General features: G+C 35.8%; 1 protein-coding gene across 2 annotated transcripts in view; it reads left to right on the forward strand.

Annotated features, from left to right (window-relative positions):
- Positions 1 to 13,143, forward strand: part of BTAF1 (B-TFIID TATA-box binding protein associated factor 1) — a 120,067-nt gene that overhangs the window by 27,742 nt on the left and 79,182 nt on the right. For both annotated transcript variants that reach the window (XM_058697151.1, XM_058697152.1), the window contains 7 exons: positions 3,811 to 3,974; positions 6,426 to 6,562; positions 9,922 to 10,051; positions 10,310 to 10,378; positions 11,458 to 11,547; positions 12,198 to 12,293; positions 12,390 to 12,566. In XM_058697151.1, coding sequence (XP_058553134.1) covers positions 3,811 to 3,974; positions 6,426 to 6,562; positions 9,922 to 10,051; positions 10,310 to 10,378; positions 11,458 to 11,547; positions 12,198 to 12,293; positions 12,390 to 12,566 — 863 coding nt within the window. The remainder of the gene's footprint in view (positions 1 to 3,810; positions 3,975 to 6,425; positions 6,563 to 9,921; positions 10,052 to 10,309; positions 10,379 to 11,457; positions 11,548 to 12,197; positions 12,294 to 12,389; positions 12,567 to 13,143) is intronic.

Raw genomic sequence — 13,143 nt, forward strand, 5'->3', positions numbered from 1 at the left:
GCCAAACACCGCAGCCTGAGACTGAGCATCCAAGAGTGGGAGGCCATCACCCACAATCCTGCAGAGAGAGAGAACAGAGAACACCTTTGGCTCATTTGTGATCATGTGATGTTCAGTGTCATGTACTACTAGCATTGCAAGACATTGCTCATTTATCAAGTTAAAATTTATTAGAAATGTTTGCTTGTCTTGCAGAATACTCACAGAACAAGTTACTCGCAATCCAGGGGTTTACTGTAAAAGTTTTCGTATGGACGTGTTTTCCTTTCTCCTGTATGGCTACCCAAGAATGCAATTGCTTGATCATGTGGTAACTATGTTTTACCATATGAGGAAATGCCAGACTGTTTTCTAAACTTGCTCTACCACTTTACATTCCATAGCAGTATATGAGGATTTTGATTTCTCCGTGTCCTTGCCAACACTTGTTCTTAACTGACTGATTATAACCATACTAGTTAGTGAATGTGAAGTGATATCTTATAGTTTTGACTTGCATGTTCCTGATGATTCATGACATTGAACATCTTTTCATGTGTTTATTGACTGTGTATCTTCTTTGAACTGTCTATTCACATCCTTTGCCTATTTTTTAAATGAGATACTTGTCTTTTATTATTGTGTTGTAAGAGTTCTTTATATATTCTAAGTACAAATCTCCTATTGGTGACTTACAAACATATCCTCCCATTCCGAGTTCTCTTTTTACTTTCTAGATGATAGCCTTTGAAGCACAAAAGTTAATAATTTTGATGAAGTGCATCTTATCTTTTTCTTTTTTTTTTTCAAATTTTTGATGTCATGTCTAAGAAGCTGTTGCCAAATCTAAGGTTATTTACTCCTTTGTTTTTTTCTAAGAGTTTTAGAGCTTTAGCTCTTATATTATCATGTATTTGACCCATTTTGAGTTAATTTTTGTGGTGTTGTGAGGTTAAGGGTTTAACTTCATTATTTTGCATGTAGTTAACCTGTTGTGTCAACACCTTTTTTGAAAAGAACTTAATGATGTTGGCACCATTGTTGAAAACCAATTGGCCATAGAACTATAGTTTTATTTCTGGACTCTCAGTTCTGTTCCACTGATGTCTATCTTTATGCCAGTATCTCATTGTCCTGGTTACTTTGGCTTTGTGATAAGTGTTAAAATCAAGAAGCTTGAGCCTCCAGTTTGTTTTGTTTTGTTTTGTTTTGTTTTTCAGGATTGTTATGGATGTTTCTGGTTCCATATGAATTTTGGGATCAGTTTTTCGGTGTCTCCAGAAAAGTCAGCTGGCATTTTGATAGGAATTGTGACTCTGTATCAGTTTGGGAAGTATTACAGTCTTAACGATAGTAATTGTGTTATGATCCATGAACATGGAATGTTTTTTCATTTACTTGGATCTTTAATTTCTTTCACCAGGATTTTTGTAGTTTTCAGAGTATAAGTTTTAAGTTTTGCTTGTAATGATATTGTAAGTAGAATTGTTTTTTTAATCTCATTTTCAGGTTTTCTTTAGGTCTTTTTTCCCCCCTCCCTGTTCTTCATATTGGGTACTTTTATTCCTCTCATCTTTAAATTCACTTATGCTTTGTCTGATATTTCCATTCAGACGTTAGGCCCACTCTGATTTTTAAAATTTCAGATTCTGTATAGTTCAGTCCAGATCTACTTTTTTTTTTTTTTTAAAATGCCTTTATTGGCATATTTTGCACATCATATAATTCACCCTTTACAAGTATATGGTTCTTTCAGCTTCTTTTTTATAGTTTCTGTTTCTTTCTTTTTTTTTTTTACCTTTAATTTTTTTTTTTTTTTTTATTTTGAGAGCGAGCATGAGCAGGGGAGGGGCAGAGAGAGAGGGAGAGAGAATCCCACACAGGCTCCCTATGGTCAGTTTGGAGTTGTATGTAGGACTCAAACCCACAAAGCACGAGATCATGACCTGAGCCAAAGCCAAGAGTCAGATGCTGGGGCACCTGGGTGACTCAGTCGTTCAAGGTGTCCGACTTTGGCGGTCTGTGAGTTTGAGCCCCGCGTTGGGCTCTGTGCTGACGGTTTGGAGCCTGGAGCCTGCCCTGGATTCTGTGTCTCCCTCTCTCTCTGCCCCTCCCCTGCTCACACACTCTGTCTGTCTCTCTCTTAAAAAGAAACATTAAGGAAAAAAACTTAAAAAAAAGAGTCTGACACTTAACCGACTGAGCCACCCAGGTGCCCCTATGGTTTGTTTCTTTATTGAGGTATTCTATATTCTCATTGTGACAGTATCTTCCTTATTAACCATTGTTAAACTCGCTGTTTAAAAATCATGTGTTCTAATTCTAACATCTGGGTCATCTCAGAGTTGGTCTTCCTTAATTTTCTTTTGAGAGTGGGATACATTTTTTGATTCTTTGTATGTTGCTTAATTTTGAATTCTGTCCCTCACGTGATAAATGCTATATATATTGTTTAGGCTGGATTCCGTTATATTTTTCGAAAAAGGATTTGGGTTTGATTTTTTCTTTTTTTGCTTGTTTTAGCAGGCATTTAAGTATGTGAAACTCAAATTGCAATTCCTCTGAGATGGACAACAGCTCAAATCTCAATTCACTTTTTAGCTTTAGCTGGACTGTTTGGAGTCTGCCATGTGCTCACATAGTTTATAATTAAGCTAGAGTTTTGGCTGAGGTTTTACAGAATTTGGGTCTTCTCTCTGGCTCTCTCTTTTTTGGGTTTTCTTTACCTTTCAGTGGCTATAGTGAACTTTAACTCTTTTTCCTCTAGTTCCTCAAACTAGAAAGACTGGAGGCTCTTTTTTTTTTTTTTTTTTTTTTTTTTTTTTAATGTTAGAGGAAGAACATGAGCAGGGGAGAGGGGGCAGCGAGAGAGAAAGAGAGAGAGAGAGACAGAATTCCAAGCAGGTTCTGCACTGCCAGCGCAGAGCCCAGTGCAGGACTGGAACTCACAAGCCATGAGATCATGACCTAAGCTAAAATCAAGAGTCAGACACTTAACCAACTGAGCCATCCAGGTGCCCCAAGTATGCAACTCTTGATCTCAAGGTCGTGAGCTCAAGCTCCATGATGGGTGTGGAGAATGGATGAATGAATAAATAATAAAATTGGTTTATTTCCATAAGCATGAATCTCCTTTTATATATACTTGATAATTGATAGTGGGGCAATGGTGGGATCTCAGTGAAAATTCCTAGAATGTTTTGTTAGTGAGAACACTATTTTTCTTTTTAATGTTTATTTATATTTGAGAGAGATAGTATGTGAACGGGGAGGGGCAGAGAGAGACAGAAAGAGAATCTGAAACAGGTTCGAAGCTCTCATCTGTCAGCACAGACCTGACGCAGGGCTCGAATTCACAAGCTGTGAGATCATGACGTGAGCCGAATTTGGATACTTCACCGACTGAGCCACCCAGGTGCCCCTAGAACACTATTTTTCAATCATAGTTAGATAATAGAGTTTATGACATGTTCAAATTGTGAGTATGATTTGTTTTATTGTCAGGAGGAGTGGTTTTTGTTTGTTTTTAAATGTTTACTTATTTTGAGAGAAAGTGCATGTGTTAGCAGGGGAGGGGCAGAGAGAGATAGGGAGAGCATCCCAAGCAGACTCGGCGCTGTTAGCACAGAGCCTGACATGGGGCTCGGTCCCATGAACCGTGAGATCGTTACCTGAGCCGAAATTAAGAGTTGGACTTTAACTGACTGAGCCACCTCCTGAGAGGGGTGTTTTAATAGTTAAAATTTTTTTACTTTTAATCAAGTTTGATCTTCATTGATTAGAAAACTTCTTACCTGATTTGGAGGAAATGTATTTCTTTTCTGTTTAAAGGTGAAGTGGATCCTAAAGAGAGGATAGCACGCCAACGGAAACTGTTACAAAAGAAACTTGGTCTTAATATGGGAGAAGCCATTGGAATGAGTACTGAAGAACTCTTCAATGATGAAGATCTGGATTATACTCCAACTTCAACAGCCCTTGTAAATAAACAACCTGTAGGTAAAATCTTTGGTTATTTGACTGCAAGTAATACAAGGGTTTTGCTTCATCTTGCCATGTTATTGCAATGAAAAAAAATGCTGTTGCTCATTGTGGCTTGTTCCACCATAATTTAGTATTTAGTGTCTTCATGAATTGGATTTCTGGTAACAGATCCTAAAGAGATAGAAGTTCAGCCTACCTTATAAACTCTGGATTGACTGTTAGATAAAAGCTGTGGTGGGCCTTTTGGAGCCACTGCTATTGAGAGATCCCAGTTGCACCAATTGCTTTTTCCTTTGTTCTTCAGTGGAAAAAAAAAAAAAGAGTAAATGTTTGAGAGAGTAGAGGATAGTAAGGGCTAGTATGATATTAGAAATCTTTAGAGCAGTGATTTATTCTTTTATTTGGCAAAGTAACAGATATGATAAGAAAATTTTCAAACAATGAAAAAAGGTATACAATATGAAGTAAAAAGTTTTTAATAATTGATGGACATGCATGTCCCCGTGCCCCACAGGCAACCCTTCATGAATTACTTGTACATGCAGACACAAATATTTGTATTTTAAGCCATATTTATCTTTTCCCATTTCATGTAGCTGAATATATCAGTATATACAGATTGATCATGTATTTTTTTGATAGCTTCATTCTCTTTTGTTTTATGGATGTACCATAATTTTGCTCTGTATTTCTCCCTTTTCTCCATTCTTCAAATTCCCATTGGATGCTCACAAGCTGCTGCTGCTTTTTTAATGTCCCAAACTGCTTAAGCTCCAGTAAAAAAGCTGTGGCTCTCTCCTAAGAAAAATTCACATGCAACTGAAATATTAACATTCAAGGGGGTTGGTATTCTTTCCTCTTGCCACTGCAGAATCTTTTTAGAGTTTCCTGGTCCTTATTAAGAATTCTTGCTTTGCAGTCATGAAACGCTTATCTTGTCTTTCTTTTGGCCTTTTCCTTTATACTGGTCCTCTAAACCATCAGAATTTTCGAACCTTTCTTTAGGGTTAATGGAGTATGTGTTGATGAATAACTTTTGCAGACAAAAAAAAAAGAACATTCCTGAGGAAAAAAGAAGAGTATAAAGAGGCAGAAAATATGACAACTATAAAGAAACAGAAAGAAATGAGGTGCAAAGAGAAGCATGAGGTGTAAATAAAAAATAAAACTAGAATAAAGGGAACAAAAATGTAGTAATGTGATCATAGTGTGGTTATCGTGTATGGTATAAGAAAAAAGATGAGCCAAGTATATTAGAGAAGATGGGGTATGGACAGAATAGTTGTATGTAGGATGGGCAGCAGAGACTTTGAGGTTTGTGAGATCCAAGTTGGGTTGGCCTTATATGTCATGGACCTTTGGGAGGAGGTGCTTAATGTTACTTGTTGCCATAGGTTTATCATTGCTTGTATATGCGCCATTGGTCTCTGGACTAAGACCGTAGTGGGGTATCCATACCAGTGACCCAAATTAGTGGTCAAAGTGAATTTTAGTTGAATCTTAAATCAGTTAAGGGCAGAAAGGATAGAAAGCCTTTATAATGTCTCCCATGAATGGAAAAGACAGCAAAAAACAGTAGATAGTGATGGCTTAAGAGAAAAGGAGCAATATGAGTTAAGTTGACTATAGGATGCTGGATCACTTATGCCTATAATTTTTTTTCAATAGGTAATATTGAAATTAATTAATATTAATTAAGAATATTAATTAATATTCTTTATTCTTACAACTTTAGGGTGGTATTACAGTTTTTTTGTTTGTTTTGTTTTTATTTTAAACCCAATATGGTTAATATACAGTGTTACTAGTTTTGGGTGTACAATGTATTGATTCAACAATTCTATGTTACTTGGAGTTAAGGTAAGTGTACTCTTAATCTTTTTCACCTGTTTCACCCATTCCACCCACCTCCCCTCTGGTACCATCAATTTGTTCTCTATGATTAATAAGAGTCTGTTTTTTGGTTTTTCTTTTTCTTTTTTTTGTTTTGTTTCTTAAAGTCCACATATGAGTGAAATCATGGTGATTGTCTTTCTCTGACTTATTTTGCATAGTGTTATACTCTAGATCTATCCAGTTGTTGCAAATCGCAAGATTTGGTTCTTTTTTATGGCTGAGTAATATTCCATTGTATCTGTGTACCACCACATCTTTATTACTGTGGTCATTTTGAAGTATCACCTTTTCAAAACCCTATCTGTGGGTTACGATCATACATTTGTGCTACATCGGTGACAAAAAAAGTTAAGAAACATACAAACATCTGCTGAGAATTGGAAGAATAGGAAATAAGGAATAAAAGAGTGAAATTATGGTAATAACCATATAACAGAATAGCATGAAGCTGTCAAACTGTGGTCAGTTTGGATATAGTGAAATTTATAGACTTAGTACTCTTCTGAGGCTGTGGGTATTTATTTTAACTTCAAAAGTTCAAACTCAGCATTCTTTTATTCTTTTAGACTCTCCAGGCAGCTGAATTGATTGACTCAGAATTTCGAGCAGGAATGAGCAGTAGACAAAAGAACAAAGCTAAAAGAATGGCCAAGTTATTTGCAAAACAGAGATCCAGAGATGCAGTGGAAACTAATGAAAAGAGGTAGTAATTTTTTTTTTTTTGCTTATTCATTTAAAACAGTGATGCTTTATAGATTAAATTTGTGTCTGCTTGATTTTTAAAAACATTTGCTGACATTGTCTTTAGCTGTGGAGTACCATTTGGATTGTCTTGCTGAATTGTCAGAGATTATTTATTATTACTACGGACTAGGACAGCTTCCCCAGAATAATCCACATATGCAGATTTATTTTTCCTTACCAATTATGACCTTTGAATGGGGGCTGAAGATCTTCCGAGGGAAGTGCATTCCAGGCAGAGGGAACAAATGTAAATGCCTTAATCATAGACTATTCAAGAAATAGAAGGAAAGGCAGTATATCTAGGATGAGTAGACGGAGGTGAGGGTAGGACCGAGTGAAGTCAGAGAGGTGGTCTAAGGGCCACAAGTTTGTTTTTATTTTTGTTTTTTTTTTCATGTTTATGTTTGAGAGAGAGAGAGAGAGAGAGAGAGAGACAGACAGTGTAAGGGGAGAAGGGGCAGAGAGAGGAAGACACAGAATCCGAAGCAGGCTCCAAGTTCTGACCTGTCAGCACAGAGCCTGACATGGGGCTCGAACCCACGAACTACGAGATCATGACTTGAGCCGAAGTCGGACACTTAACCAACTGAGCCATCCAGGCGCCCCTAAGGGCCACAAGTTAAGAATATTGATTAGTATAGAACTGTCACAGTGTTACATCATCTGTCTTCTAGCCTGATGGCTAGACCAAATAGGAGGTAGTAATCCACGTTTATTTACTTAATCTTGTAGGAAAGAACTCTGGATAAAATCACTGTCCACATTTTTTTAATGAATTAATAAAAGTGGTATCTGTGTATGGTCTGGAACAGCATTTCTAAAAGAGTGGTTCAAAACAACCTTGTTCAGAAGCACTTTGAGGGGTGTGTTAAAATGCAGATTTTCATTTTCATTTAACAGAGCTGAATGGGGCATTCATTAAAATGCCCCATTCAGCTCTGTTAAATCAGAATCTTTTATGGTGTTCTAGAAATGTTTGAGTAATTAAACACATGAAAACTTACAAAGTTTTTTTTGCAGATGACAGGACCTTTTGTTTTTTCCGTTTATAAATATAAAGCTAAAATGTAAGTGTTTACAGTATTTATTTAAAAACTAGGTGCAAAGGGAGTAAATAATAAACATCTACTTGGTATAAATTTTTACTTGTTAAGTTGTTCAGTATGAAATTTTAATTGAACTTCATTAAACTACAGAGTTTTTTAAGTAAACGACTTATTAGGATTGAATATAGTAACCTAATAGGTTTCTATTGGCTTTATTTGTATAAACACTTTTACCCAAATATTTGAATATAGAAATAGTAGACTTTATTTTTCAGAGTTTATGATTCATTCATTACACAAATATTTACTGAATACCTTCTGAGTGCTAGATACTGTTCTAAGCCCTTAGGATGCATTGGTGAATAAAATAGATAATTCTGCCTTCATGGAACTTACATTCTGGAGGAAAAAACGAATAAGGGCGAAGATAAGTAGAGGCATCTGGCTGGCTCAGTTGGTAGAGCATGCAACTCTTAGTCTTAGGGTTATAAGTTCAAGCTCCATGTTGGGTGTAGAGATTACTTAAACATAAAATCTTTTTTTTTTTTTTTTTTAAAGGGGATAAGTAGGAGTGCCTGGGTGGCTCAGTTGGTTAAGCATCTGACTTCAGCTCAGGTCATGATCTCACAGTTCATGAGTTCAAACCCCACCTTGGGCTCTGTGCTGATAGCTCAGAGCCTGAGCCTGCTTCAGATTCTGTATCTCCTTCTCTCTCTACCTCACCCCCTGCTCACACTCTGTCTCTCTCTCTCTCCCTCTCTCTCAAAATAAATAAACATTTAAAAAAAAGAATATAGGAGCACCTGGGTGTCTTAGTTGGTTAAGAGTTTCACTTTGGCTCAGGTCATGATCTCATGGTTCGTGAGTTCAAGCCCCACATCGGGCTCTGTGCTGACAGGTCAGAGCCTGGAGCCTACTTCAGATTCTGTGTCTCCCTCTTTCTCTACCCCTCCCCAACTTGTGCTCTGTCTCTTTCTCGCAAAAATAAATAAACATTAAAAAAAATTAAAAGATAAGTAAATATATATATGTACGTATACACACACACATATATGCATATATCATGTTAATGATAAGAGTTAAGTAGGAAAAAGGAGATAAAACAAGGAAGGAACATGTGAAATGTGTTGTGGGGAGAACATTTGAAATTTTAGATAAGGATAGTCAGGGAGGGATTCACAGAAGTGACTTTTCTTTAAAGATCTGAAAGGAGTGAGGATACGAGTCCTATGAATATTTGGAAAAGACATTCCAAATAGAGGGAACGTAAGGGCAAATGTCTGGAAGGAGAAAAATGCTTAACAAGTTGAAGGGGAGTAAGGTGGCCAACCAGTGTTTCTAGATTGGAGAGAATTAGGGGAAGAGTAATAGAGAATGAGACTGAGGAAGGTTAGATTTCTTTCATCACATTTATTTTTTTGTTTGTTTATATAAGTCTATTTTAAGAGATAGCACAAGTGGGGGAGGGGGAGAGAGAATCCCAAGCAGGCTCCGCACTATCAGCGAAAAGCTGAAGAGCCTGATGTGGGGCTCAGACTCATGAACCACAAGATCATGACCTGAGCTGAAACCAAGAATTGGACACTTAACCAACTGAGCCACCTAGGTGCCCCTCTTTCATCACCTTTAGAAAAAATGGTTGGCCAAATAAGTCACATTATTAAGATACGGGGGATATTTTAGAAAATAGTGCTGTATGTACCTCAACTGTGCTGATTGTCCTTTCTGTTAATACTGAATAAAGTGGTTTTGTCTTCTCATTTGTTATGTTTTATTATTATGCTAGCTTCAATATTTTTTTTCTAGTCATAAAGTAACATTTCTTCAGATTTTCTGGACACATTTTTCATTGGTCATTTATCTCTTTTTTAAAGAGCTAGTAGGACTATAGTGTGTTACTCAGTGTATTAGTTTCCTCTTGGGTAGAAAAGCCTAGAAAAGTTAAGCTGGGCCAGATTTAGGTTGTTAGGCCAAGGGAGTTTAAAATGAAAAGAAGAGCTGGTTGAAGAGAGGAAGAAAGAAAGACTGTTAAATTTGTGATTCAGTTTGAAAGCAAGAATTCATGAACCTATTTTACATTCATTAGTGAGAGTAGGGGAATATATTTTGCTCAAAACTTTTTACATGGTTGATCTTACTTATTTGATATATGAAGTTTTAAGTAAACCATGAATGTGGCAAAACAAATGTTCATATGATGTATTCTTTTACATTCACTGTGGTTCACATTATTCTTTATTCACTTTTTAAAATGGTGACTTTTATTTTTTAGCAATGATAGCACTGATGGGGAACCAGAAGAAAAGAGACGAAAAATAGCAAATGTTGTTATTAATCAGTCTACAAATGATTCCAAAGTTTTGATTGATAATATTCCAGACAGTTCTTCCTTACTTGAAGAGGTACTATTGAAATACCCTAAAGTGTCTTTTGAAATTGTTTATAATTTTTTCATACTGATGTGTCAGTAGGTGTCTCAATCTATCCATTGAGAGAAATTTTATTGTATCTTTACTTCATTAGTAAAAATTTTAATTATTAAAATTTTTAAAGCATATTTTTACTAGACCTACAAATAAATACACTTTTATTAAGTTACTTAAATTGTTAGCATAAAACAGACCTTTTGAATTAGTAGTAATTCTGTTTTTCTTACTCAGACAAATGAATGGCCTTTAGAAAGCTTTTGTGAAGAACTTTGCAATGACCTTTTTAATCCTTCCTGGGAGGTAAGATTTCATCATTACAGCTTCTCTCAGCTCTATTTTTTTTTTTTTTTTTTTTTTTTTTTTTGCTAATGAAGGAACCATGTGAAACATTTTTTTTTAGGGTCCCTATTCTTCCCACTGATCTGGGCACTTCATATCACTCACCTTCTAAGTGGAAAACTTTAGACTGATTTTCACCTTTCGTACCCTTTTTGATCATATATCTTTAGAGAACTATTAGTTTCTTTTCATTTTTTTAGCTGTGGTATAAAGACTTGCATATCTCTACCAAATAGTAAAAACTTCCTTTTTAAGAGGACAATTTGATTAAGAGTAATAGTTTCCAAACCAGCTTTTTAGTCTCAGAAATATTTCTTCAGAGAAAATCTTGATCATATCCCAGCATGTTAAAAGAGATGAAACTGAGGTTCCTCTGATTGAAGTTGAGGGTTGGTGGTCTCAAAGCATTCTGTCCTACTTCAGTTGGCTCCTGGGTAATTTAAAACCACTGCTGTGGAATACCTTTTAGTGGTCTTTCTGCTCCTTGATGTACATCTGTTTAAAGTTATTCAAGTGTTAACTTAAATTGGGTCTTGAATAAGTAAGTGGGTGGGTGAGGTGCCAGTGGTCTGTTTCCTCCCTTCCAGATGATGCTTCAGAATGCTATATAGGGTGACAGTGAAGCATTAGTCATGAGACAGTTGAATTGTCTTCCTTTCACATTTATACTGGTATCTTTGGAACTTAGTTTTAATATTGGAGCTATAGGGAACAACATGATTCTTTCCTCACTTTTGCTGGGGATAATGCTAACTGCAGGTAAAAGGTAGGGAAATCATAGCCAAATAGATTAATATCTCAGAAGGATCTTAGGTTAGTTACTTTCTTACCTTGATTTTAGAAAAATTCGACATAACCAAAATTGTGAAACTAATGCATGTAATTTTTCTTGGATAGCAGAAGAACACGTTTTTTTGAAGTGCCACTTTAGTTTATTCTGATTTCTTAAAAATCTAGAATCCCTTTTTCATATTGAAGAAAAGTTAAACTCAGTTTCTTAAGCATTTAACCTTTGACATTTGCGTCTTATTTGTTTTTAGGTTCGGCATGGTGCAGGCACTGGACTTCGGGAAATCCTTAAAGCTCATGGAAAAAGTGGTGGTAAAATGGGAGATAGCACTTTAGAAGAGGTAAGTGTAGTAAAGGATCAGTTATCAACAGATTTTAGTAGTTTGCTTCTTTTCTCAAGACAGGGAAGTTACAGAGTTGTGCCATGACATAGAAATGAGAAATAAATAAATATGGAAAGGTAAACATGAGGAAAAGTGTTTAAAGGTCAGAAGGAAGTCTATTTACTAACAGAGAAAGAATGAGTTCATGGGAAAGATTTGTTCAGAAACATTGAGTGGAAAAATATATAAGAGCAAGATACAAAAGATTGGAAAGTAGAGTAGGAGGTGTAAGAAGATACTTAGAGGTCATTGAGCAATATGACTGGTGTAGCATGAAACACAGGTAATAGGATAGATAATAGATACATGACAGATATAATTGAAATTAGAGCAACCTTTAGTAGTTTCTTAATTTCTTGGAGTGCAAATAACATAATAGAATTCATGAATCTTAAAGATCTTGGTGTAGTATATTTGAACCTAATTAATCAATAAACACGATGTGGTTAATATTAAAGGTAGTAATTGGAACTTTTATGTATTTTGGTTGTTGTTCCTACAGCAAAACCCGTCTGTCCCAATATTTTAGTTTTGATTTTGGACTTAATGTGTCCCCAACCCCCAATACAGAGTATGATTTTGGTAATTAAAAATGATTGTTTTAACAGATGATTCAGCAGCATCAAGAGTGGTTGGAAGACTTAGTTATTAGACTCCTTTGTGTTTTTGCATTAGACAGATTTGGAGACTTTGTTTCTGATGAAGTAAGTATCACCTAAGGGAGGCTTTGTCCGATCAAATTTCAAATTCAACAAAATACGTTTTTTTGTAAATGAGTTTTCTTCCTTTCTTATTCATAGGTTGTGGCACCAGTTCGTGAAACTTGTGCTCAGACATTAGGTGTGGTGTTAAAACACATGAATGAAACAGGAGTTCATAAGACTGTGGATGTGCTTCTTAAATTACTTACTCAAGAACAATGGGAAGTTAGACATGGTGGTCTGCTAGGAATAAAGTATGCTTTGGCAGTTCGTCAGGTAAACACTTCAGGTTTTGAAGCATGTATGGGAGAGGTTTTTTCCCTCTTATTTTTATTGTATGAAATTACCTTAGATTCTTAGTGTTACAGATGAGCCAGCATTTCAAGATTTGCCTTCTTGAGGTAGTAGCTTAGAGATAGGTGGTACTGTAAGAATTTAAGTACGAATCAAAAGATGGTTCATTAGGTTTGAATACTTGTTCCTGTTTCATAGGAAGACCGATTCTCAGGGTGATTCCTTGTGTATGATCCCAGAAATAGATTCTGGGGGCTGGCTCTATTTAGGGAGGTTGAAAGGAGAATAGATTGAAGTATGGAGAGCAGGAAGTAAGGAGAGCTTTTCCTGCCCTTTTCTCTCACACCCCTTTTGGTTGTCATTAGTGTTGAATAAGAAATAGAAATTGAGGGTCCAGCACAGCGGTATGTATCTGTATGTGTTCACGCAGGGAGTTCATAGTTTTACCTCAAAAACGTTATCTGATGTTTTAAGTCACATTTAATAGATACTTGATACTGTTGTGGTTTTTCTTTTTTTTAAAAAAAAATTTTTTTTAACGTTTATTTATCTTTGAGAC

This window comes from Neofelis nebulosa, chromosome 13, assembly GCF_028018385.1.
Source record: "Neofelis nebulosa isolate mNeoNeb1 chromosome 13, mNeoNeb1.pri, whole genome shotgun sequence".
Lineage (NCBI taxonomy): Eukaryota > Metazoa > Chordata > Mammalia > Carnivora > Felidae > Neofelis > Neofelis nebulosa.